We start from the raw sequence: 27,500 nt of genomic DNA on the forward strand, positions 1-27,500 counted from the left end.
AACATAACCTTCACGACACCAGTTGAGTACTGATTCAACACATGCCTAAATAGAAACACGCTCTACCAAGCATCTCGTACTCCAGGCACAGATCAGCAAAGAACAAGCTTGGAATACAGATGTCATTGTTTGCACACCTAAACACACACACACACACACACACACACACACACGCACGCAACTCGCTTATACAGATAGTAAAGCTTTTTGATGATGGGTTTGTCTAAGCACCCTGATAAGTCTTTTCAGTGCACTTGAACCCAATCTGCCAACACCTAGTCAGAAAAATACTTGGGTCCTGGCTCACTTTATCTCCCACTGAACACACACACATACACACAAGTATACACACAGACACATCCCAGTCTGTGTTATCTCTCCACACACCCGCTACAATCAAAGGAAACGGCAACACGTGCACCGATTAAAGATAAGCACACCATATCTGTGACGGTATAGTGCCGAGCAGAGTGTGTGCATGTGTGTGAGTAGAGGAGTGTGTGTTTTGGAAAGTATCATGAACTTGTGAGAAGCTGGCAGTGGTCCAGCCGTACAGGTGTATACTTCAGAGAGGAGTAGTTTGGGAAGTTTTCTCCCACTCTTGAGACCAGAAGGACCGGTCTGTCCTCTGTGACAGAATTAAAGCACACAGTGTACACTAGGGGCCGGTCCGGTTAAGTTCTGTTATGTCATAGTTCAAACAACTGTAGTTTGTCATAAGTCGTGCATTCTTGCTTCATCCACAGTGAATCCTGACATGTGGTTAAAGCCTAAGGTCTCTGAGGGCCAATCAGCTGTCCTTAAGCAGCATCCATATACAGTGCCTGTGTTCCTTGGTTTGTGCAGGTCTTACACCCTGCTGTTGTCTGCTTGGGATCGTCTGTGCCGTGCATTTGACATCATCTCGGTCCCTTATTGTCTCTTTTGTTCTGTCTTCCCCGCCATCCCTGCTCTCTCAGTTCAAAGACGGCACCAGGCTCAGCCGTGGCAGTGATGGGCATTGACTTCACCCTCCGCTACTTCTACAAGGTGCTGCTGGACCTCCTCCCCATCTGCAACCAGGACAAAGGCAACAAGATCCGGTACATTCCCTCACCTTCCCCACTGCCAGCCTGCTTTCCCCCCTTGCAAGCCTCCCTCAAAGACTCCTGAACTTCAGGGAGGTGTCCAGGGACGTGCCTGAAATGAAAAGCTGCTGGATGTGCGAGGAGCTCTCTTAAAGGCTTGACTCTGTTTGTAGAGATGTAACTAATCTCATTTGCTCGTGCTTTAAGAGACTTATTCACTCTGTTCATCCTGTAAGACTCCTGTGCTCTGAGCGATACACACACACACACACATACACACTCAGAGAGAGACGAATACACACACAGACACATATTAAAACTGGTCCACTTCAGTGAGAGAGGGCTTGGGAGAGGGAGCGATAGTGAATGAGAGAGAGAGAGAGAGAGAGAGGGAGTGATAGTGAATGAGAGACAGAGAGAGAGAGAGACAAAGAGAGAGAGAGAGAGAGAGAGAGAGAGAGAGAGAACCAGAGGGCCTGAGAGGGAGACAGGGAGACAAAAAGAGATAAGCTGATTAGGCGTGCATTCCAGACACATCCTGTTATGTTAGGTACTGGCAACCGCTTTTCACCCCTCCTCAGTCCTTTCTCTCTCTCTATGTCCCATTCTGTATTTTAAACACTCACGCTCTCCACTTCTCTCTCTCCTCTTCCCTCCCTCCACTTCTCTCTCCTCTTCCCTCTCTCCATTTCTCTTTCTCCTCTCTCCTCTTCTCTCTCTTTTCCCAATTTCCACTCCTCTCTCCTCTTCCCTATTTCCACTCCTCTCTCTCAACTTCTCTCTCCTCTTCCCTCGATCCTCTCCTTTCTCCCCTCTTCCCTCGATCCTCTCCTTTCTCCCCTCTTCCCTCTCTTCACTCCTCTCTCTTTCTCTCTCTCTCTCTACTCCTCTCCTTGCCACCATTCTCACCTTAACTTCATCATTATTTAATATCCCTGTTTTATGTTCCATTCTTTGGTGGTCTCCCATCTGTTTCTCTCCCTCACCCCCATCTCACATCCATCGTCCTTCCCCCTCAGCCACCCCTCTACTCCCCTTCCCCCCTTTTTCTTTCTTTCTTTCTTTCTGTCTTTCTTTCTTCCTGTGGGAGGTTGTGTAGGCCATGTCAGTGTGTCTTTGGGTTAGAAGTCGTGGGTGCAGTGGCCATTAAATAGGATTAGCCGTGTGTGTGTGTGTGTGTGTGTGTGTGAGGGATAGAGAGAGAGCGAGGAAAAAACAGCAGAATGAAAGAAAGAAAGAAAGAAAGAGAGTGCGGGAAGGAGAGAGAGAGAGAGGGGAAAAGACAAAATGGTGCGCTGTGAGGGGCTGCTAGGCCCAGTGGATCTGAGTCTGAATCTTCCTTTCCTCCTGTAAACACATCAGCCCAGTCCACACAGAGTAACACAGGTCTGTACTAACATCAGCCCAGTACACACAGAGTAACACAGGTCTGTACTAACATCAGCCCAGTACACACAGAGTAACAGGTCTGTACTAACATCAGCTCAGTACACACAGAGTAACACAGGTCTGTACTAACATCAGCCCAGTCCACACAGAGTAACACAGGTCTGTACTAACATCAGCCCAGTACACACAGAGTAACACAGGTCTGTACTAACATCAGCCCAGTACACACAGAGTAACAGGTCTGTACTAACATCAGCCCAGTACACACAGAGTAACAGGTCTGTACTAACATCAGCTCAGTACACACAGAGTAACACAGGTCTGTACTAACACCAGCCCAGTACACACAGAGTAACACAGGACTGTACTAACATCAGCCCAATACACACAGAGTAACACAGGTCTGTACTAACATCAGCCCAATACACACAGAGTAACACAGGTCTGTGCTAACATCAGCCCAGTACACACAGAGTAACACAGGACTGTACTAACATCAGCCCAATACACACAGAGTAACACAGGTCTGTACTAACATCAGCCCAATACACACAGAGTAACACAGGTCTGTGCTAACATCAGCCCAGTACACACAGAGTAACACAGGTCTGTACTAACATCAGCCCAGTACACACAGAGTAACACAGGTCTTTTCCAACATCAGTGCACTCTGTCACTGATCTGAGCACAGAATCACAAGGAGGCCTACGGGCTTTCACTGTGTTTGCTTGTTGTTACTGCTGTATTGTATGATGTGATGTGTATTCACTAATGTGTTGTATGATGTGATGTGTAATGACGTGTGTGTGTGTGTGTGTGTGTGTAATGTTCTGTGTGCGGCAGGTGTTTCATCATGGAGGACAGAGGTTACCTCGTGGCTCACCCCACCCTTATTGACCCCAAAGGTCACGCCCCTGCAGAACAGCAGCACATCACTCACAAGGTAAACACTGCGGATGTTTCTATATCTGTTGCTTTTATTTCAAATGTATTTTTTTCTCTCCAATATCCTTTCTTTAATTCCATGTCTTTGTTTCCGTTTCCATTCTTGTGCTTCTGTCCTTTTCTAATCTCTCCCTCTCCGTCAATCCCTTTCTTTTCCCTTCTTTGCCTTTCGCTCGCTCACTCACTCACTCACTCACTTCACCTTTCACTCTTCCTCCATTGGGTCTTTAAGCTTCTTCTTCACCTTGAGAGAAAAACATGTTGTGTCTGTGTCATCTGTGTTGATCAGGAGCCTTTGGTAGCCAATGACATCCTGAACCACCCCAACTTCGTAAAGAAGAACCTCTGCAACAGCTTCAGTGATCGCACTGTGCAGCGCTTCTACAAGTTCAACACCAGCATAGTGGTGAGTAAGGTCCACATGCTGTACATCTGATAAGAGATCTGTAGTATAATACTGCCACCTGCTGGTGACTCAGAATTATGTACCAGATGCATTGTCATTGAAGGATTGTGGATTGGTTTGATTAATGCGTGTTCTTTTCAGTAATCCAAATGCATTCTAGTTTCATGTTACTTCACCTTGTGAGTTTCACTCGATAGGAACTCGTTCTTTAGAAAAGTCACATTTTATAGTTTCGTTTTTAGATGCGTATTACTGCGTTAATGTTTTTTTAAATTCACCCACTTTTTTGGAGCGTCTGTCTACAACAGGAAAAATGTGTGTTACATAGATCATTTGGTATTTGAGTGAATATGTGACTAACACCAGTATCTTGTCTCTTGCTCTTTAATTGAGTGAATATGTGTCTTACACCGGTATCTTGTCTCTTATTCCAGGGCGACCTGACTAATCTGGTGCATGGCAGCCATTGCTCTAAGTACAGGCTGACACGCATCCCTGGCACGAACGCCTTCGCTGGCATCGTCAACGAGACGTGTGACTCACTGGCCTTCTGTGCCTGCAGCACGGTGGACCGCCTCTGCCTCAACTGCCACAGGTACATACACACACACACACACAAACAGACACACACACACACAGGTTCCTTTTTAGCAGTTACATGCCTAAAGTCACAGAGACCTTGGTAACATTTGATCTCAATTGATCGACCTGCTCCTGTAAATGCCTAAGCTATGGTGCAGTTATCATGGAGCACCAGCCTCGGTCATACCCTGTCAAAAAAAAAGAGTCAAGAGAGACAATTACTGTTGTTTGTTAAATTGACTGTCGGGTACTACCCATGTTTTGCTGCTCCAAAAATGTAAGAGGATAAGCCTGTCATTCTGTGATTGCTTGCGTGCGGACCTGTTGGCTTGATGATATGCAGAGCCATTTGTGCGATGATATTCCTCTCTTCTCTGAAACAAGCCCTGCTTACTGGAAGTCATGATTAATGAGGCTCTCTTCTCTGCCCTGCCCTGTCCCTGCTGCTCTGGATGACCCGTGTGTGTCTGTGTGGCTCTGCCCTTCACAGGATGGAGCAGAACGAGTGTGAATGCCCGTGTGAGTGCCCCCTAGAGGTGAACGAGTGCACTGGCAACCTAACAAATGCTGAGAACAGGTAAGATTTTCTTTGGCATGATGAGAGAAAAATGCAAACCCTTACCATGTTTTCGCTTCTTCTCTCACTTTCTTTTTCTCTCTCTCTCTCTCTCTCTCTCTGATGGTGTGAATTTATGTATGACTGAATCATACCCATGTTTGACTGCCTGGCTAACAGTAAGATCTCCTCGACAGTCACGATTTTCTGATAACATGCTGGTTTCCTTGCGTGTGTAAAGTGCAATAAAAGAGTGTTCATGGTGTAAGCTGGAAAGCTGGTGTTACATCAGTCCTTCAGGGCAGCACAGAAGCACCCATCATGTTCCAGACAAAAGGGCTTCAACAGGCTGGCAGACGTGTTTTGTCTTTTCTTGTTCAGTGCTGTCATTCAACTCCCACTCACTGAGGGCCATTATAATCTTGCTTTTAATGTCTTTGTGTGTGTGAGTATGTGTGTGTGCTCACTGAGTTGGTAGTGTGAGTGTCTGTGTGTGTGTGTCTTTCTGTGTGTGTGTGTGTGCGTGTGCGTGTGTGTCCCTATGTGTGTATGACAAAAATGGTGTAAGTGGTTTATTGACTCCTTTTCACATTATGAATGTGTGAATTCAGGTACACATTTATTGTTTGAACATATAGTGGAGGGATAGCGTGTGTGTGTGTGTGTGTGTGTGTGTGTGTGTGTGTGTGTGTGGGGTTCTCTTTATGTGTATCTATGTGTGAATGACAAAAATGGTGTAAGGGCTCAATTAGACTCTGAACAAATAGTGGAGGGGTATCACGTGTGTGTTAAAGAGTGAAGGGTGTGTGTGTGGGTGTGTAACGTATGTAATGTATGTAACTTGCATGCGAGTAACACATAACTTTCTGCCCTGGTAGGAACCCGAGCTGTGAGGTGCACCAGGAGCCGTTGTCTCTGACTGTAATCGATCCCAGCCTGCAGGACACGCTGCCCCAGTGCATCAACACGCGCTGCAGCCAGAGATACACCAGCAGGTACACACTTAACACTGATCAGGGGTCAGAGCTTGTCATAGACATGGCAGGTATCCACTCTGTCACCACAGGTTACCAATCAGTCTGCCAGCCAGCCAGCCAGCCTCATAAACGAGTCAACATGACTCAGTGTTCTAAGTACTTGTGGTCTGAAATGAGCTTTTCTCATGCTTCAGAGCTGTCTGTTTGACTGACTGATTCAGCATGTCAGCCTAACTGCTCATTAGGCATTAAGCCTTAAGAAGTGCCAAGTGAAGTCCTTGTCAGTCATACCTAAAGAGACTTCCTCTTGTGTGCATACTAGACCCTCCTGGCCCAGTTTGGTTCTATTGGGACACTTTGTGGATGAGTTTGTCTCCATGCATCAGGAGTCTTTGATGAAAGTTCTATATTATTACAGGGTCATAAATTGGCGCAATTGGAGTAATCATTATTAGTCATATAGTCATACGTATTAGTCGTTATATTGATTCATGTCTATAATGACCTGTTGTGTGTCTTTATTTGTGTGTGTGTGTGTGTTTGTGTGCAGCGACTGCTTTGGTGTGCTGGATTGTGAATGGTGTATGGTGGAGAGTGATGGGAAGACCCACCTGGACAAGCCCTACTGTGCCCTGCAGAAGGAGTGTTTTGGGGGCATAGTGGGCGCCAAGAGTCCCTATGTGGATGGAATGGGTCTAATAGGTAAGTTGGCACAGTCATGCAATGCATAAGGAGAGTGGAATCAAACAGGATTTTTTTTCCATGAGCATGTTTTTTACAGACACAGAGGAAATTATGTTGAATTATGCAAAATGGAATGGCTTGTACTACCCCCTTCTTCCTGTGTCAAGTCTGAAGTGTGACCGTTTCAACTATCAACCGCTAGTCACGCTGTTAAAAACACCTATTTAACATGAATGCTGTTGTCTTCTCCAGACGAGGGATTCGTGTTAAAAGCATTTGTGACATTTAGAATGGAAAAGGCCACTGTGAAGCTGTCACTGATGTGGGAAAGTGATTATGGGGAAGGGAACAGACGGTGTGAGTCACAGCGCTCTCTCTCGCTCTCTTTCTCCTCTGTAATGCCCTCTCTTTATTCCGTTTCTCTCTCTCCCTCATTCGCTGCATCACTCCCAGGCTCCTAAATGTCCCTAGCTTCCTGTCTCACCCCCTTACTTTCTCTGTTTTTTTTTACGGTACTCTTAACCTCTTCTCTCTCTCTCTCTCTTTCTCTCTCTCTCTCTCTCTCTCTCTTTCCCTCTTTCTCCCTGAGGAGATAATGCTAGTAATCTGACTGAGGTGTCTGCATAGCCTCAGCCTCAGGTCCATACTAGGTCTCATCCATGTGTAATCTCCTGAAATGAGCACTTCTATCTTCCTAGTGCAGTTGTCAAATAATTGCTGATTTTCCTTCGGTGTTATGTGTGGCCAGGGAATCATTGTAGTGTTTATGAGAGGAGATTTTCTAATCAGAACTAAATGAAATGAAATAATATGGGAATACAGGGGGTTCCCTGAAGCGGAAGTCTTCAAAGTGCTTTTATCTGTACAGATGAAGCATCTGTTTCCATGTACTCTGTGGAAGAGTCTGGAGAAATACATCAGAGGAATCTCCATGGGAACAGTACACAAACGAGGAGGGAATGATACTATGGAATGAGACAGTGGGAGTCACACAGCAGCATTGACTTAAATGTCTCTTATATTTCATCTTAATGTTCAGTTAAGAGAAACCATTAGAGAAGTCAATTCCATATGCACCAAATATTCTTAGCCATCAAATCTGCTCTTGCCCTGGTGTGCTGAAGGATGAATCCCACTGGATCATGAGCTGGAGGCATGTAGCCGATTGGTTGTTATCAACACGGGTAACGCCCCCTAAACACTACATTAGTGTGCACATACTCTGGCCCTTGCCCAAGAGTGGGAGAGAGTCCACCAAGAACACTTCAGCAGTACTGTCAAATAAACTTTAACAAAGTAAAAGAAATTATGTGATTATTTTGCATGTTCAAATGTCAAATTTGTTTCCATGGCAAACTATTTGTGGACTATGAAAACTAGATGTTCTATTTTGATCTTGGTTCGAATGCTCACAATGCAAACAACAACTTGTGAATACGGATAAAACGGATAAAAAGCTTCCCCATGCTATACATCACTTCCCCTATGCTTATCAGCACACAGTACAGTACAGTACAGACTCACTGTTGGACAGTCCTGCAAAATTTCTATCATCTGTAGTTAGTTGAGATTCACCTTTCAAAACTCTGTCTGTTGTCACTATTGTGTCTTGGTCTGATTGCATTGCATATGTAGTAGTTCTGAAGCAGCCATTCCAGTCTTCCTGGCCAGTGAGTCCACATATGGGCCATTCAAATGGCTCCTTGTGCTCTAAACCTCATTTAGTGTCCTGTGGGATTTGCCTCGGTTTTCCTCTTTCGATCCGGGGTTGGAGCCGCTGACCTGTGCATCTGTTTGAGTGGTCAATATTTTATGGAGCTGTACCTGGAAGATGCACAGATGAAAGCACTGAGAGCTCAGAGCACTCGAAGTACACCCTGTACACTTCTTCATGCATTTAACCCCCCTCCCCTGAAATTCTCTCTCATTCTCTCCCCCCCTCCCTCTTCCCTGCCTGCCCCCCCTTTCTTCTCCTCCTCAGATGAAGAGGTAGCATCTCTCAACATGATCAAGAGCGCCCCTGTGGGGCCCGTGGCAGGAGGAATCATGGGATGCATCATGGTGCTGGTGCTGGCGGTGTACGCGTACCGCCACCAGATCCACCGGCGTTCCCACCAACACATGTCCCCGCTGGCTGCCCAGGGTGAGAACGCCTTCTGCGTTTAGCAGTCTGTCACAACTGTTTGATGTTTAGTTTTATTTCCATCACATTCTGAGTTTGGTTCATTATTGTTTTCTTTGTTGCTCTGACTTTTATCCCATTGTATTATATCAAAGTGAAGAAAATCTCTGTTAAAATTAAGCAAACCTAATCTACGGACACTTGGGGGTGTGCTGTCAATTGTTCGTATTGCGAGCGATGAAACACGAGAGAAATGTCAGGCCATTATCCCAGCTGGCTCACATAGAGGCTGTGTAATGTCATTAGCTCTTCTCTTAGTTAAAGTGCTCACTACGCTTTATTTGATTCAATAAGCCCCGCGCCCCCCCATGTCAGTAATGTTATTAGCCTGCTGATAATGGGCTAACTGCTGTTATTATTGATGAACTCTTATCTCGCTCATCCACTGACTGTGATTGCCATAGAGGGGATGATACAACATGAGTGTATTTGTGAGTGCATACACACAGCTGTATGTGTGTGCTGTGTGTGTTTGTGAGTGCATACACACGGCTGTATGTGTGTGCTGTGTGAATGTAGGCTTAAATTAGTGTGGCTGTCAATCTGGATGCATTGCTGTGTATGGCTGTGTCAGTGCAGGCCTGTGCTTGTGTATGTGTTTGCATGGCTCTATCTCCTGTATCTACTGTATTTGTGTCTGTGTGCATGTGTGTGTGGGTGTGTGTGGGTGTGTGTGGGTGTGTGTGTGAGTGTGTGTGTGCTTATGTGTGCTCCACTGCTGCCGGACAAAGCCAGGGCTGCAGAGACGATTAAATTAAGTGAATCCATGCCCTGACCTTCACACAGCGCTGCTCCCCTGCAACCACAAGATATGCAATTATTATTGCATAATTCCCCTTTCACCCCCCCCCCCCCCTCCGTCCCACACACACACACACTCTCTCTCTCTCTCTCTTTTTGTGTTTAACTTTGTCACCTTCATATTCTAAGGACGTCATTCTTTGGTTTTAATTGTGCTGATGAACTGCTCTCCGTCTGATCACACATGCCTGGTCAGATTGGGCGGGTCATGAATGTGAGCAAGCGACGATGGCAGCGGAGTCTACTGTTGGACCAACTCCACTCAACTCAACTCATTTGCATATCTGAGTGTTGCCAGCATCAAAGCAGAGCTGCTCCAGTGTAGCGCTGTCAGATGATCAGTCTGAGTCATTCCACCAGCTCTGACTGATACGCCTCCTCTGTCTTCCCTCTGTGTCTGTAGAGATGTCTGTCAGGATGTCTAACCTGGACAACGAGAGGGACGAGAGGGACGAGGACAGCCATGAGGACCGGGGCATAAGTAAGCATGGGCTGGGGTTGATGTGTTTGAGAGAGAGGGAGGGAACGAGAGGGAGAGAGAGAGAACGGGAGAGAACGTGTGTGTCTTTGCACCATGCACACGTATGTTGGTACGCTGGTGAAGAGGTGTGTGTGTGTGTGTGTGTGTGTGTGGGGGGGGAATGTGCTCATCCAAACAGAAGTCTGCATCAGTTCCATTATGTATTGAATGCATGTGCACCTGACTCCCCCTAGGTTTCTCACAGTACTAACACTGAACCATGGTCAGGCTGTAGTCCTGTTGGAGGTCTAGCTCTGCTGTTAAAGGGATCACCTGATTGGTTAGCTCATTCCCCTCAAACTGACCACTACTTTCATCTCTCCCTGCAGTCAGCAACACTCGCTTCATCGCTGCAGTCATAGAGAGACACACACACAGCCCAGAGCGACGAAGGAGATACTGGGGCCGCTCGGGGACCGAGAGTGACCATGGTGAGTTTGTCTGTGTGTGTGTGTGTGTGTATGTGTGTGTGTGTGTGTGTGTGTGTGTGTGTGTGTGTGTTTTGGCTTGTAAGTGTAAAGGTACCAAGGGGGGACACTTCCACATTGGAGATCAAATTAAAGGGGGTTGGAAAAGTAGGGCATGTGTGAACAAAGCCCTGATTGTGTCAGAATGAGCTTCCTGTTCGGCTCAAACTCCATAAACCTCCATTTTAAGAGCAGAGAACGAAGAATGAGAGAGAAGAGGAGAGAGGTAGATTTACTTAAAGGCAAACACTCCCTGTTAAGGCTATTTGATGTATTTTTAGTGTTGCACGCTGCTGGACTTGAATTCTTGAGCTCAATCTAGTGCCTTCAGATATTACCACTTCATTCTTCAACTACTGCAAACCTTCAACTGCTACAATGGAGAGGAATGTGTATTTTTCTCAGGCCCAAGCTCCACTTAGCACTAATAAGGGGGCATTTTCTAAGTTGGGTTTGAGTTCTAAGTTTTAAAAATCGTATCTCTGTGAGAAGAATTATAAAACAGCAAAAACAGGATCTCCTCCACATGTGGAGGCCGGCTTGGAGCTGGAGGTGAAAGATCTCCATCTAACTCCCCACAGCCTCCCACCAGGCTGAGCGCTCTGGAACACATTGTGTAACCGTCAGAGGAGAAGAGCTGCCCATCTCAAGAGAGGGGTGGAGAAAGAGGGATGAGTGGAAGATGGAGATGGGTGGATAGTGGTGAAAGATGGAGAGTGTTGGGGCGATAGGGAGGAGAGAGACAGAAGATCTTTCTGGAAAGTTTCTTTTTTGGGTGCTCTGTCAAAGGTGCCTCCCACTGATGTTACTCACTCATCCAGCTCAAGGGCCCTTTTTAAAGCAAATCGATTTTGCTTTGTGTGTGTGTGTGTGTGTGTGTAGCGCCAACACTGGCTGGTGTGCATTCTGACTCACTCCTCCAACACAGTACTCAGAAGTGCAGCGAGAGCTTTGCAAGCCCTGCAGGCGTGGAGTGAGCCCACTACACTGGCCAGCCTCTTAAAGGCTTCTGCTGCTTCTGCTTGTCAGGGACATTTACAGCTGCGCAGTCATCGCTAGGCCTTAGCGCTCTTCTGCATCATCAGTTGGAGCTCACAACCTGATTATGACCTGATAGTTATGTTAGTTTCTCACCGCGGAAATGCACACAAAAGTGTACAAACTCACAATAGGAAATGGATTCCAGAATATAGACCACAAGAGGAACTATACCTACATACAAGATTGGCTATAAAAGTCATTGATTGTGAAATTCATCTCTTACCAGTGTTTTTACATTTTTATCTGAGAAGTGAGGGCAACCATTTTGTGTACAGCTCGAACTCACACTCACACTCACACTTTCACTCTACAACAGAGAACTCTTTCAGATTTGGACTGGAGATCCAAATCCTCTGTTGTATCTAATGGAATGTGTTGGCCTGAGGGTGCCGATGTTGTGCTTTCAAGTATCAGATGTGGAGATCCCAGCGCAGAGGGATTGAGGGTTTCAGAGGAGCCAAACTCAATCTGTGTGTGTGTGTGTGTGTGTGTGTGTGTCCTCACACTAAATAACTTCTGTTGTAGATCCTGCAGAGGTGGTCGGTCTCAAAAGAAATGAGATTTGAAGGAAGATTAAATTAATGAGGATTATAATGAAGTTTGAGTGGGGAGATGTTTTCCCTAAACACGCGTTAATTACTCTGATGTGGTTTAAATGTCTGGAAGTGTCTGTGCACGCCTCAGTGCAGACAGCCTTACAGGACTGCCCGTGTTCTTGATTGGGTTACAGACAAGAGGAATGGAAACTTGAAGTGGATGCCTGACATGTATTTGAGAGTGCGTGTGTGTGTGTGTGGGGGGGGGGGGTTGTCCATGCTTGTATGCTTGTACACAGTTGTGAGCATGACCTGTATATGTGTGTGTATGTGAGTAAGTGTGAGGTGGATGCTAAACGTGTGTGTGTGTGTGTGTGTGTGTGTGTGTGTGTGAGTAAGTGTGAGGCGGATGCTAAACGTGTGTGTGTGTGTGAGTAAGTGTGAGGCGGATGCTAAACGTGTGTGTGTGTGTGTGTGTGTGTGTGTGTGTGTGTGTGTGTGTGTGTGTGTGTGTGTATGTGAGTAAGTGTGAGGCGGATGCTAAATATGTGTGTGTGTGTGTGTGTGTGTGACTAAGTGTGAGGCGGATGCTAAACATGTGTGTGTGTGTGTGTGTGTGTGTGTGTGTGTGAGTAAGTGTGAGGCGGATGCTAAACGTGTGTGTGTGTAAGTGTGAGCCGGATGCTAAACGTGTGTGTGTGTGTAAGTGTGAGCCGGATGCTAAACGTGTGTATTCTCCTCTGCAGGCTACAGCACCATGAGTCCGCAGGAAGACAGTGAGAACCCGCCCTGCAACAACGACCCCCTCTCAGCTGGCGTGGACGTGGGGAACCATGACGATGACCTCGACCTGGACACGCCCCCTCAGACAGCAGCATTGCTCAGCCACAAGTTCCACCCGTACCGCTACCCCCACCACCACCCGCTCCACACGCATACACACACGCACCACCTGCAGGCTGCAGTCACCGTGCACAGCGTGGATGCTGAGTGCTGAACCAGACGCCACCCCTGCTCCCCCACCACCACCACCCCCCGACTCCTACTCCCCCCCACCCACATTATCTTGAGACAGCCTCACCACTGCAACCCCCCTCAGCATCCATCAAAACTCCATCACCCCTCCAGCAACGGGTGATTGATGCCTTGGAGGTGAGAGGAGGCTGGGCAAGGGAGAGCAGCGGCTCCCCTTCTCTATTCAGTCAGTGCAGCGGTTGCCTTTCCTTTCAGAGGAGAGAATTCATGACTAGACTTGTCGCAAGGAAAGAAAAGGTGTTGGGGGTCAGGGTTGCTGGCTGTGAACTTGTTAAAAAATTGTACACATAAGCATCTCAGATTTTTAAAGACTTATAGAAAAAAAAATAGAACATAAGAGGATTATTTTTCTACTATTTATTTAATTGGAAATAGGACCGAGATGTGTTCATCGGATGAACGGACACAGACTCACAGGGCCTGAGCAGATTGACCTGAGGACTGATCTAGACTCTAAACAGGTTGCTGCTCGTGTCGGACAAAGCTCATCTGCCCGTGTGCATGATGGAGGGAGAGAGAGGAGGGGGGGGGGGAACTCCTCTCCTGTTGATTCGCCACTTATTTCCCTGTGATCATTTTTCAAAATGGATTGGGGGGAAAACTGTATTGTTGTGCAAATGAACTCCGTGCACAGAGCGCTGTGTACAAAGAGATGAAAGGATATTCCAAGGCTGCCCATCTGTGCGGTGGCGCATGAGGTGTTGGGTTTGGGGAGAGTGTTGGCCAGATTGCCTGATGCCGGTCCAACAGGGGTGTTGCGTCACTCAAGACGTCGGGAACTGACGAAGAGGCGAAGGGACTCTGCAGAAGCCTTTCTCTGTGGAGGTCACAAAGCAACCCAAAGCACTCACTTTCTAAGCCCTGAGAGAGGACTAATAACCAGATTTATGACTGCCTGTAAGCTGGCTCTGTAATCTGCATTACTGGCCTTTGTTTGTGTGTGTGCGTGTGTGTGTCTGTGAATGTAGGAACTAAGTGAAAATTGAATCGCAAATGAATCTATATAAGAGTGTGACCGAGTGAGTAAAAGTGAGCATTAGTTTTTTGATTTTGAGGTTTAGTTTTTTTAGAATGTTGCAGCCTTTATGGTTGTGCAAGAGAGCACCCAAACATGTGTGCATTTGAGTGTGTGTGTGTGTGTGTGTGTGTGTGTGTGTGTGTGTGTGTGTGTGGTGAGTGAAAGGGGATAATGTGCAAGCAAGTCAGTGTGTTATGTTGCTGCGTGTGTGAGTGTGGAAGAGCTTGGTTAAGTTCAGATGTACACAGCCGCAGAGATGGAGCACCTCTACTGAGGGTGATGCCACAAACTTATTTTAAAATTATAATTAGACGAAGATGGTGGAACAGCCTGTTTATCTCACACACACGCACACACACACACACAGACAAACAAATTATCCAAATCATCCTGGCTCCACCCATACCTCTGGTTGTGTGATAGGACTGCATTCATGTCAGTGTGGGAGAATAATTGTATGACCTTTTTTCTCATTGCTACAAAGTGTGTGTATATACATCTAAAGTCTAACAGATAGCTATACATGTGTTGTAAACTTCACAAGCCTTGCATTTGTTTTGAAAGTGCATATTTTTCTGTTTGTAAAGTGAGACCAGTGGTTATTTTGGATGTCCCTTTCTTGGGGTAAGATGAACATTTTGTGAGCATCAGCATTTCGATTTGTATTCCTAGTAACAGGGACGGTCAAACGCCCTGTGCAGCCCTCATGAAGGAGCAGTCTGGGTGGAAGCCAGGTCTTGTGAACAGACTGAGGGCAGAGATGCTACAGCCCTACAACTCTATACGGTTTCTGAATGACACCATTTCAATGTCCATTCACCTCCATTGCTGCTGCCAACACTAAATCACCACTGAGATTAAAGATGTTTTATTTTTAAAAGATAATTTGAAGGGGTTTTTTCCCTCCTCCAGAAAAATCAGTAACAGTATTTGTCAGCTGTAAAACAATCATAATCGTGTGTATACTAACACTATGAATTGCATTAATTGTACCTGAAGGAAAGTTGAGTGTGTATACATCATTCCTTTTTTATTTTCCCTTATATAACATTATAAAGATATGAAACGGAGATTTATTGCAAAGTGAATGTGATAAAAGGTCCACTCTCAAAACATTTGTCTAGTTGTCTGATTGAATTTGCATCCAACATTATGTCACCACAGCTTTCTACCAGTGTTGCAGTGAAACAGAAACCCCAGCCTTTGCCCATGTGTTATTTCAAAGAATGTTGACAGCCAAACTTGAACTGTGCATTTATTTGTTCCAAATTTGGTTGTGACAATTATTTGAAATCAACACCATTTGTCCGTGTCCCATGGTTTCCGTGGCGGATCCATCTGGCTGATACTGTGGCATTGTTTGGAGTGGCCCCTGCATAATTAAAGTGGAAGGCCAGGAGAGGAGAGCTGTGCAGGGGAAGGGTTGCCACACAGACAGATTAAAGGGGCAGGATTAACATCATGTTCCTGACCACACACAAAACCCAAATCCATTGTTCAAACAATCAATCTTCTGTTTGGTGTCGTACTCACTTTCACACTTTGACCCAAAAAGAGTCGATGAGGGATTGCACACAAATCATGGGATGAGGTCCCTAGGAATCACTGACTTCACATAAAAAAACATAAGCGGTATGTGTAGGTAGCTTTCTTATGAAGATAAGATGTATTAATCGCACAGGGTCATGCGTGGGAGCATGCGTGTGGTTGTGATGGAGGAGCTGTGTGCATTGTTGCCTGAAAGCATTATGTTTTATTTAGCACCATCCTGGTGGCGTGCACACGAACAACAACCATCATGTTCTTGCACATATTCACGTAATGTGTTAATGGGTGCCCGTGTTGAACCCACTTTTCGCATCCATACTTTCTCAGCTAGAAGAGTTTTTTGTAATATAATTCAGATCTTTTAATGTAAATTAAAAATATATATATTCCTTATATTAATAAGTGTTTGATGGAAAGTACTGACATTAAATGTATCATTAAAGCCTGCGTTTTACCCCTACTGTTATTCATTTTGTTAATAAATCAACTTTTCAGTCGTCGAACTTCCTAAACTGATGGCGACATCGGGTGCATGGCAATATTGCCACAGAGATAACTGGAAGGGAATGAGCGAAGATGCTCTATGTCTCTGCGTAATGACGCCAGGGAGGAAAGTGGAACAACTCGGCTCGAGTTGAGGCTGTGTGGGGAAGAGTGCGCTCAAATCGGCTGCCAAAGCGCTCCACGGAATGAGAGCAAACTGGGTGTCCACGTCTCCCCAGGCAGTTTGATGCGATCCGTACATGAGCTAAAGCGCATGGAGACCACGGGCCATCCGCTCCTAGTCACCACATGATTGTCTACACTATGCATTTGTGCTTTATATTTGTATTAACGTCTTTCTTCAACTTCAGCACCACTGAAAAGACTAAATACCTTGGTTTATCATCTTTAAGAAGGCGTGTTTTCGCCTCCAAAGTTCTGTCGATCCCGCATCGCCTTAAAGACTCCTCTACGAACGCCTACTCGCCCCCTCACCTACCAGAATGCAGGCGAAGGGTTCAAGGTTCCCCACGCTTCTTTACGTAAATGCATGCGTCCCAGGTGTTCTGCTGGCCCGCTGTTCCGCTCTGCCACTAGGCCGCCACCCACGCCGTGCTTTCTGCGCATTTGAAATCTCCCCGGCTCCTCTGCTGTACTCCCACTCAGCGGGGCTCGCAATCGCATTAGTCCACCTTTCTTTGTAATTACTCATTTTCACCAAGCTGCAGTTGAATACTTCACAGTTCTGACATATTTATGCGGTGTGCGTGTTCTGCATAACTCGTATTTTCCCTGCACCTCTCTGCACCTTATCATCAGAGCCTAGTATAATATAAGCAAAACGGAAAGTTATGTATATGCTTATAAGAATACGACAATTGATGGCAATACTTAATCATTTTCATTTATGCGATGGCTTTTCCTCTGCGCTGTTAGGCCCTATCCCTCTCCACTAACCATCCATTCTTTTCCTTGGACGGCGTAGTGGACTTACAAAGAGCTTCATTTAATAACGTTAGCCAGCAATGGGACCTAATTGGCTTTTTTCTTAAGTGTTGTGTGTGTATACTGTAAAATTGAGCCACCCTGTAATACAATTGTACAAAGTATCCTATCCGTGCATTCATTAGACGACGTTACGACGTCCTGTCCAAACCTGAGCAGCATAGCATCTAGAGAGGATGGTAAACACACATCTGTAGGCTGGGCTGCATTCAATAGGTCTATGTACCCCGGTGCTGGCTCGTCGACTCTCAGAAAGCATAAAAGTAGGTTAAGTGGGTTGCAAAGACGGTGTTTATTGGAAGCATTCATTCATAGGCATTATGAGGACGCTTCCTAGGGAGTCTGCCAAATATGGCATTTAATTCTCAGTCTGTGAGTCGCTTGCTGCTCTCTACTCCCACGAGAGACGGCCTTATTGCCTTTTGCTCATTCATTCCCACATCTTGTTTCCTTACACACCAGAGCATGCCAGACCATAATGATAATTTTATACTTTAACGACGACAGTAAAATTAGGATTGTTCAGGGTGTGTGTTAGAGTTCATCGGCTACGTGTAGTTGATTCGAAGGCATAGGCTACTTTATTTCAAATGAGCTTTGGTGTGTAGGCTATAAAGTGATAGATAGTAGGCTATAATCTGCAAAAGGCACATTGTTTAGTTCGTTTTGACAGTGCCACAAGAGAAACATTAACAACCGCATCCATTGCAAATTTGATAGCCTATCAGATGAATGGCCTATTAAAGAAAACATTGTGGGAATCCACGGGACGGCGATAAATACCTGCGATGGCTTCACTAGCCCCTCTTCACTGTTCTTTTTTCCGACAGTGGGGGTCGCCAAGAATACTACACTGAATAACTCTCAGGCCTGTGGGTACGGTACCTTTCCGTCAACTCCGCTGTCGATGGAAGCCACAAAAACACAGACGCCCACCTACCGCTATCGCCGCTCAGCTCCTCACTCTCTACTGAGCCCTTCAAAATGGCGGCAGCTTCCTCCATCCAGCCGCCGAGCGTACACGCAATAAGGCAGGAAAATTCACCTTTCCCGGACTCCGACAGCCCCGAGAGCCGGCAGGATGAAGACCCGCCATCTGAGGGTACGAGTCTTCGAGATTTGCCCGTTTTGGATCCGGAAGAAATCGAGAAGAGATTGGAGAAAACTAACCGTGAGCTGAGCAACAGGAGAAAAATCCTCATTAAGAACCTGCCACAAGATACAACTAACCAGGTAGACTTACTTGACATTTTACAACTCACATAAAGTAAAAGTTACCGGTGTCGCATAGTACAGAATACAGTATTATCCAGTGTTATAAACTTTTTTTTCCCGCTGTCATGTTTTCTCATTATAAACATTTTATAGGCAATAGCATTCTACCTTGCAGGTGTCAGTTTGTTACTTTATTGTACTTGTCCGTTCGCCTCGTTATTTAAAGAGTTATTATATAATCAAAATGTTCGAAATGCAATAGTCATTTCTTAAGAATTGCATAAAGTATCAAATATTTCATTGCGCAAAGTTTCTCTTCTGGATACGCGCATTACCCGTGAAGGCTTTATATCTTTATTTTGTAGAAATGTGAACTCCTGAAATAAAGTGACCAGACAACGAAACCCAACGAAACCCTAGCTCTTCAGATGTTTGCACTCGTTTATTGGCTACACTCGGTTAATGATTCATGTCTTCATCGTAACCGATACCGTTACAGATTATTATTAGAATAGCGATAACTCGAGTAATAGTTCACTGGTCACCAGTATTACAGTAACTACATGTAGGATCGCATTCAACGTGTCTCTTAAACTGTTCGATTATACAGTTTTAACTTTTTGTACTGTCGCATGCCATGTCTTATATCTTATCTTATATGATATAAGATGGTCGGAACGACATTAGAGGAAAGCGCCGAGGGGTGGGAGCGTAGTTACATGCTGAAAAGATATTTCTCCCGTCCATTTTTTTATTTGTTGATGGCTTATGTGTCAGATATGTCATGATACAGCATTTGAAAAATCCCCCGTTATACGAGTGTGGTTACTTGTTAACTTGCGAGTTGAGCACGCCGAGCACCGCTATCGGAAATCTGTCTGTTTGATCAGGGTAGTTCCTGCCTCCTCTTCGCTGGGTGTTGTCGGACACTTCGGGAGATAAATCATAGCTTTTATAACATTAGGTCTCATTAATAATAGATTATGCATGGGTTTGATGTGTTTTATATGCCTACATTCCATATTTTGTTGCTATCTTTTTTTTCCGCAGACATAGTTTTCTCTCTGACATAAAATGTCTTATTTTCGAAAATGTCATTCATGAAATCGCAACATTTTGCTTTCGAGGATTAATGCGAGCTTGCTGCAAATATTTCTTGTTTCATAATGTGTTGTGTAAATTCAAGACAAGCTACAACAGAAGGAAGCCTGCCACAGTAAATTTCATATTCTGCATAGAGAATATGGACTGTTTTCCACATTGTTAGTGCAAGCAAACATGTCAGATAGTGGGTTCCTTGATCTTAGAGTCCGATGTTCCAAGATGCAGACAGGACTGTGAAAAGAGTAGAATCTTGTTTGGCAGCAGCAGTGTGTGTTTGTGTTTGAGTGTGTGTGTGTGTGTGTGTGTGTGTGTGTGTGTGTGTGTGTGTGTGTGTGTGTGTGTGTGTGTGTGTGTGTGTGTGTGTGTGTGTGTGTGTGTGTGTGTGTGTGTGTGTGTGTGTGTGTGTGTGTGTGTGTGTGTGTGTGTGTGTGTTTCTGGGTATATCCTTTGACCGTATATATTTGTGTGTATAAATTCCAGGTCACTGAGATTTCATAGAACAGTATGTCAGAACAAGCTGTGGACATAATGGCAGAAAACCCCCCTCCGGAGTAAGGCATGATTCACTATGGCTGTTCCTAGACAACCTGCCTCGTTATGACAATATGGTCTCTCTGAAAGAAAAGCCTTTTCAGCGGCGAGCACTATTTTGGTTAGTGACTTTGACTGGTATGAGGGCCACCTTTGCTGTGGTGAACTGTCCATCTGCTTTCTTAGCGAGTGGCAGGGCTCCAGTGCAGCACTTCATGTTGGCAGCTCATAACGGGTGAGTTACGCACAAGGAGAAGGTGGTGTGAGAAACATGGCCTTGGCACTGATCAGGTCACCACAGATGACACATCAGTAGGGACAGATGTCAGCAGGCTGCTCTCTAGGTCCTCTCCCCCTCAATGCATGTGTGTGCGGTACCTCCATCTTTCTCTTGCTTACTGTCTTAACTCTTGCACTTTTACTTTTTATTTATTGTATTTTTTCCTTTTCTTTCTTTCTTTCCCTCTCTCTCCCCTTACCTCTTTCACACACACTCTCTCCCTCTCACTCCCAAGCTCTGGCTCTCTTTCCCTGTTGCTCCACAGGACTCCTGCTATCAGTTGAGCTCTTTAATTATTCAGTGGCGCTTTGGAACAGGTGAAGATCATCACAGGTTGGGGGCTCAGGGGAGGAGCCGGTAGGGGTCTGTTGAGAGGGTGCTGAAAAGGTCCCTGATTGGTCCTGCGTCATGTGACTGTGACCAGACAGAGACACACGCAATGGGTGTGTTTCGAAGGGCTTTGAGGTCTTCACTTTACTCCTCCTTCTGTCTCCTCTTCCTCGGCTTCTCCCTGCTCTCACCCCATCACTTCCTGCTTTGCCTCCTGCTGTTTATGTCACAGGCAGATGTCAAAATCCACCTCTTACAGTGGTGTGCAGGAAGCCTGAACCCCCACCATCCCACACACACACACACACACATTCACTCACTCTTATGCCTTTAAAATAGATGTTTATTTGCATTCCCTGCTTGCACCACCCAGGACTGTGGGACTGTGGCTGTCAGTGAGGAGCGGAAGCGAGGCTGTCTGTGGTCTGTGTCTGTGGCAATGAGGGGGTCATTAAAACTGCACCACTTCATGGTACCCAAACAAACACATTCTCCCTTGAATTTACCACAGCTCCGGCAGTTTGTTGTGTTTTCCCCAGCTGGAACCATCAAAAATCAGACAGCATGGTTTTAATAAACACTCGCTCACACAGATACCATCCGGCTGTAATTTGCCTTTCGCTTGGAAATATTCTCCTGTTGCGTTCTGCTCCGTGGTCTCTGTTATGCTAGCTGGCAGTACCCCTAGTGGACGTCACATGCTCAGTGAGGCAAGTGACGGCAATCTGTTGTTTTTCTTTTCAGGTTTGGTAACTGTTCATCCATTTGGATATTAATGTTTAAGCTTCTCTAACAATGAACTGGATATGTAGAATTAGTTAATACTTTTGGGAAGACACTGAACACTGGAACATGGTTATTGTTGGATGATTATTACACACAACATTTGTAGAAAGTGGCTGTCATCTCTGAAAAGAACATTTTACATTGTATAACACCTCAGAAGTAATTTATTATTGCATCCATGGAGAGCATTATTGCATACTTGTTTGACCCGAGGAAGAATTGTTTAATCTCTCCACATGTTGACAGTAAGGGTTTCCTTTGCCATTGAAGAATACTGAAATATTAGAATCCCAAAGCCCCCTTAAATAACTTTTGGAAAAGTTTATGTGTGTGTGAGGTCGTTTACTGTACTTTCCTGGTTGGTGTAATTTTGCTGCATGCTGGCAGGCCATGAGTGTGTTTGCTGTTTAGATTGCCGGTAGGGATGGCGTTCAAACTCTGCTTGACAGACGATACTCTGGCTGCCGTCTGTGTTTAGCTGTTTGCTTGGCAGTGTTTAGCCGTGTGCTGTGCTGCGCTTGTAAAGCGCCGTGTCCGTTACACTGGTGATTTGCATCTGGGACCCAGTGTTGGTCAAGCTGGTGAGTTTATAGCTGGCATAACCTCGTATGTGGGAGTCGGGTTGAGTCCCTAGTGGGTCCATCCTGTATGCACACAACAGGGGAACAATTGGGTTTCTGTACACTGACTCTTCAGCTATTGCTTACATTGGTTTAGTTGATCTGTTAATCAATTATTAAGTGCATCAAGTAATTAACTGATCAAAATGTTGATTGATTTGGAGAAGCTTGACTTCATCTTTATTTCCTACCCTAGAGCTACCATACAGCAAATGACCAAACCCATCAATCTAATAGCCTACAAATGAATAATGCATAGTGAAGAAAATGTAGTAATGAAGAAATAGTGTAATAATTAAGTCATTAAAAAGTAAAAAAGCACAGTAATTACATTAACATGTATAATACCTCTTGAGTGGTGTGTGTGTGTGTGTGTGTGTGTGTGTGTGTGTGTGTGTGTGTGTGTGTGTGTGTGTGTGTGTGTGTGTGTGTGTGTGTGTGTGTGTGTGTGTGTGTGTGTGTGTGTGTGTGTGTGTGTGTGTGTGTGTGTGTGTGTGTGTGTGTTGTCCGAGAACGCCTGACATAGAGTGTGTGTGTGAGAGTGTGTGAGTGTGGGATCTCCATGTCCAGTGAGTCACAAGACTCTCTATTCTCCACGGAGGATCCGCCGTCTTGGCATAGCACACACTGCTGCTGCTGGTGGAGTCAATGCTGCTAACTTGCCAAAGCGCAAAGTTTTGCTCATGTTATGCGGTATGTGGTCCAAGGTGAAAGCTCCTTTCCAAAGGTCAACTGCGTGTAGTCCAAAAGGTCAGAGGTCTTGACCTATTCTCAGATGCGTGATAATGAGGGAGCTCTTGGCTGAGTCGTGTCGTGGAGATAGAGTTGCTAGTCATTCAAAAGTTGGTCGTCGCAGCAGATGTTGTAGATCATGTTTATGTGCTTTCACACACACACACACACACATATATACACACAAACACACACACACACACACACACACACAGGGTCCAGGACAGCCTGCGGCCCTTCGGCTAAAGTGACAGTGGCCTTTGAGGGTGATTTAAAGGGAGAGCACATGCCTGTCAGTCGGGGGGCTCACAGATGCTGGGGAGAGGAGAGGGAAGGTGTGTGAGTGTGCCTGGTGTGTGTGTGTGTGTGTGTGTGTGTGTGAGGCGAGGCGCGACATGCACTGGAGTGGAGATTGGCCAGCCCCGCAGCCCCAGGATAGTTTGCAGGTGTCATTTCATGTTAAAGTCTCTCAGCACCACTGCAGATGTGCCCACATCCATGTGTGTGTGTGTGTGTGTGTGTGTGTGTGTGTGTGTGCGAGAGAGAGAGCAATATTACATCTGAAATTGGAGAGAGAAGTGACTGAGAATCCCCCTATACAGTGACAGGTTTATTCATAGACATTCTAAGTGTTAAACTGGTACTTAGGAATGGTATGTTTATAAACGTAGCACTCAGTTTGTCCCTGACAGTGACTGGTCTAAGAAAGTTTACCCTCCAGCAATGGCAGTGGGAGCTTGACCCCTGGCTGCCCAGTATGTTAGCGCCTCAGTCTGCCTTTGCCTGAAGGACGCAGAGTCGTGGTCAGCTGTCACCAAGTAGCTAGGAGGTAGTCAGTGTTTTCATAACAATGAATTCTGGTAATTTTCTTTATGTTGCATTTTAGAAACATTGGGGGTGTCCCTGCTTGTATACAGAATTAAACACGTATGTACTGTAATGTGAATATGTGCAGGTAGAGGAATATTATATACATGTTCACATGTTTTTCTCCAGTCAAGTAATTTTACTTGCTAATACCAATGCTTTAATGACACTTTAACGAACATGTGGATGGCCGAGAAGAAAGATTCATTTCGGTGAGGGATGGATGCTGAGGTTCTGTGCATACATCTCTCTCTAGGCGGTCTCATCAGTGTGTGTGTGTGTGTGTGAGAGATAGAAAAATAGACTGATAAGGTAAGGTTGTCCGAGAACGCCTGACATAGAGTGTGTGTGTGTGTTTGTGTGTTGTGTGTGTGTGTGTGTGTGTGTGTGTGTGTGTGTGTGTGTGCTGCCAGGTAGCTGCTGTTGAAGTGTTAGTTTGGTGAGAGTCAGGCAGGCGTTATATGTCCAGTGGGCTGAAAGCAACCCAGCGCGTCCTGTCTCTCTGCTCCCATCCTGTCTCACAGCTCCCATCCTGTCTCTCTGCTCCCATCCTGTCTCACAGCTCCCATCCTGTCTCTCTGCTCCCATCCTGTCCCACAGCTCCCATCCTGTCTCTCTGCTTCCATCCTGTCTCTCTGCTCCCATCCTGTCCCACAACTCCCATCCTGTCCCTCTGCTTCCATCCTGTCTCACGGCTCCCATCCTGTCTCACAGCTCCCATCCTGTCTCCCTGCTCCCATCCTGTCTCCCTGCTCCCATCCTGTCTCCCTGCTCCCATCCTCTCTCAGGTCCCATCCTGTCTTTCAGCTCCCATCCTCTCTCAGCTCCCATCCTGTCTCACAGCTCCCATCCTGTCTCCCTGCTCCCATTCTGTCTCACAGCTCCCATCCTGTCTCCCTGCTCTCATCCTCTCTCAGCTCCCATCCTGTCTCTCAGCTCCCATCCTCTCTCAGCTCCCATCCTGTCTCCCTGCTCCCATCCTGTCTCTCAGCTCCCATCCTGTCTCACAGCTCCCGTCCTGTCTCCCTGCTCTCATCCTGTCTCTTGCTCCCATTCTGTCTCACAGCTCCTGTACTATCTAACAGTCCCCATCTGCCCCCTCCTCTACCTCTGACTCTCTCACTCATTCTGCCCCTCTCATTCCCTTATCATTCAACCCCTTATCTCCTTCTCACTCTGTGTCTAACGCTCACACATCCTACCTGCTCATCCTACTCTCTCTCTCTCTCTCTCTCCCTCTCTCTCTCTCTTTCTCTCTTTTCCACTATCTTTTATTTCCATTGCTGTATCAGTCCTTTCCCTTGACCAGTTTCTAAGTGACTGCATCTCCCTACCAGTATCAGTCTCTACCAAAGTTATGTGTACTCCCATCTGTCTTTTATTCCACACACACACACACACACACACACACACACCGACACACACACACACCGACACACACACACACACACACACACACACACACACAGCAGAGGTTTGATTTCCTTAGGCAGGGATGATTTAGTTGTCTTTATCGTGATGACAGTGTCTTTGTGGGAGCATTTCTCTGAAGTAAGGGCATGAGGAAAGGTAGATGAATTAGAGTATGACTGGCACTATCAATATGAATTGTCAATTGGCTTCAATTGGCAGCATAACAGCAGCATACGGCAAAGCAAGATGGGCAAAAGACAGACAATGAAAAGAGGATGTTATTGGACTGTTGGTCTAGGAAATAAACACTTTAAAAATGTATAGGGCCTGGTTGAGGCCTGTATGGTATGAATGATGATTATTATTGATGGAAAAATCCATGTAGGCAGGCCCCAGGGGCTCTGGGCCACAACGCTTCATGTGGACCCCAACAGCTTCACACACACACACACACACACACACACACACACACACACACACACACACATTTTGTCTTGAGCTCTAAATGCATAATTTAAAAAGGTCAGTTTTGACTGGTGGTCTATGGGATAAACCAGTAACTAATACTCTCTCAGGGCTTTGCCTGTTTTAAATCGTGACATGAGGCTGACCTGACCTGAATATTACCTGTGATGAGGCAGTTTGTTTACATCTACCTATTTTTCCACTGTGTGCCTAACGGTCTATTATACTGCTACTACAATAAAGATATCCCTGAAGAGCGATGTCTGAAATGATTAAACAACAGTGCCTTGGGGCTCTGTGTGTGTGTGTGTGTGTGTGTGTGTGTGTGTGTGTGTGTGTGTGTGTGTGTGTGTGTGGGTGGGTCATATGCCTTATGTGTAAGTAATCTGCCCCAGTTTGTAAACTAAATGACAGAAGAGGATTCACACTTAAAGGGTCTATGGTCTTTTTATAAAGGAATCTTTTAACCTGAGTTGAACCTAGCGGTGTAAATCACACCCATCATGGCGATTCGATTCAGTATCGATTTCCTGACCCAACGATTCGATTATTTTCAATACTCATGAATACACCACGATACGATTCGATTTGATTCGATTCGATTAATTTGTTCTTTTTTTTTACCTTACAGGCTAGACAATGTTTCAGATTTGAAATAAATCAATGAAAGCTGTTATATCGTTATGCATTTTATTTGAGAAACAACAGCCAATAACTGAAGTAGAAAAGTTGTACTCCACCTAGGCCTATGACAACCTCATTCACTGAAAAAAAATAATGCCCCTGTTATAGATTCTGAAAGGCCTTGCATCAAAAAGTACTGTACAAAGTACAAAGTGTTAAATAACAAAAATAGGCCTATACCACATTCACTATAGAATAACAATACTCAACAAAATCAGTGCAAAAGTGCACTAGCAGCAAACGGTAACAAAAAATAGGCCTGTAGTTAATTCAATTTAAAATGACAGTGCTCCACAAAATCAGTGCAATGAGTGCAAATGTGCACTAGTAGCAGCAAATGGTAACAAAAAATACCCCTGTAGGCCTACTTCATTCACTATAAAATAAAAATACTCATCAAAGTGCACTAGCAACAAAAAGTAAAAAAATAAAAATAAATAAATAAACGATATTCTTGCGGACGTGTCGATGCATCGTATCGTCGGCTGTTGGATCGATGCATCGATGCAAAACGATTCTTTTTTACACCCCTAGTTGAACCTACCCTAATCTACTAAAAGCAGGAGCTCCCAGTGCACGCACAGACAGGTGACTGGATTTAACGCTAGAATGTGAAAAAAGCCCTTGTTTGTTTTTAATAAACTAAAGCATTTCTGTTTTTGAATGTTACTTTGAAATGTCATGTTTAGACTTCAGGTTTGTGGTCTTCAGTCTTGTCATGCCATGTTAATGATGCATGTCAGGCGACGTGATGAACACTGTGTGGTATGTACCACATGTATAATGTAACATTGTGAACAGATCTGCGTGGATCATCGTTACTGTCTCTGGTCTCTATCTGTGCTGTTGCGGTTGCTAGCGTTAGCAGCAGTGTGAGCTACATGCCTCAGTCTAGTGACGGCAGTGAAGAGACACAGATGTCACCACAGCATGCATTGACACAGGCACCCCACCTAATGTCACACTTATAGTTTGCACTTTCAGAACAAGACTCGTAGACATCCAGGTTAGCGTAGTACAAAAGGCATGAAGTGCACATTTTCTTTTATGGTATGCAATGAAGGACGTTGTTTGATGACAAGCTATACCTTGCGTCGACAGTCACTTTTTAATAGAAACAGATTTGTGCAATCCCAAAGCGTTCCGTAGACAGAGCCAACTCTAACTGCCTTCCTGGTGGTTCTCTCCCCCAGTTTTCCCATACTCTTTATCTTTTATCTAGAAAATGTTC

General features: G+C 45.4%; 2 protein-coding genes across 4 annotated transcripts in view; both read left to right on the forward strand.

Annotated features, from left to right (window-relative positions):
- cachd1 (cache domain containing 1) overlaps positions 1-13,181 on the forward strand; it is a gene marked incomplete at its 5' end in the record, with an annotated part of 67,859 nt that extends 54,678 nt beyond the window's left edge. Inside the window, 11 exons of the mRNA XM_080860301.1 lie at positions 960-1,082; positions 3,300-3,399; positions 3,691-3,807; positions 4,242-4,402; positions 4,880-4,966; positions 5,824-5,940; positions 6,473-6,624; positions 8,588-8,749; positions 9,993-10,070; positions 10,439-10,540; positions 12,900-13,181. Of these exons, the coding sequence (XP_080716427.1) occupies positions 960-1,082; positions 3,300-3,399; positions 3,691-3,807; positions 4,242-4,402; positions 4,880-4,966; positions 5,824-5,940; positions 6,473-6,624; positions 8,588-8,749; positions 9,993-10,070; positions 10,439-10,540; positions 12,900-13,150 (1,450 nt within the window). The 3' untranslated portion in view covers positions 13,151-13,181. The remainder of the gene's footprint in view (positions 1-959; positions 1,083-3,299; positions 3,400-3,690; positions 3,808-4,241; positions 4,403-4,879; positions 4,967-5,823; positions 5,941-6,472; positions 6,625-8,587; positions 8,750-9,992; positions 10,071-10,438; positions 10,541-12,899) is intronic.
- A 5,030-nt stretch (positions 13,182-18,211) lies between these two features.
- The window catches only part of raver2 (ribonucleoprotein, PTB-binding 2), a gene marked incomplete at its 5' end in the record, with an annotated part of 76,333 nt that continues 67,044 nt past the window's right edge, over positions 18,212-27,500 (forward strand). For 2 of the 3 annotated variants that reach the window (XM_080833369.1, XM_080833370.1), the window contains one exon: positions 18,227-18,475. In XM_080833369.1, the coding sequence (XP_080689495.1) occupies positions 18,227-18,475 (249 nt within the window). Of the gene's footprint in view, positions 18,476-27,500 lie in introns of all 3 variants that reach the window. The other variant, XM_080833371.1, reaches the window with a different exon arrangement.

Source organism: Sprattus sprattus, assembly GCF_963457725.1.
Source record: "Sprattus sprattus genome assembly, chromosome: 2".
In the NCBI taxonomy this organism is placed as follows: domain Eukaryota; kingdom Metazoa; phylum Chordata; class Actinopteri; order Clupeiformes; family Clupeidae; genus Sprattus; species Sprattus sprattus.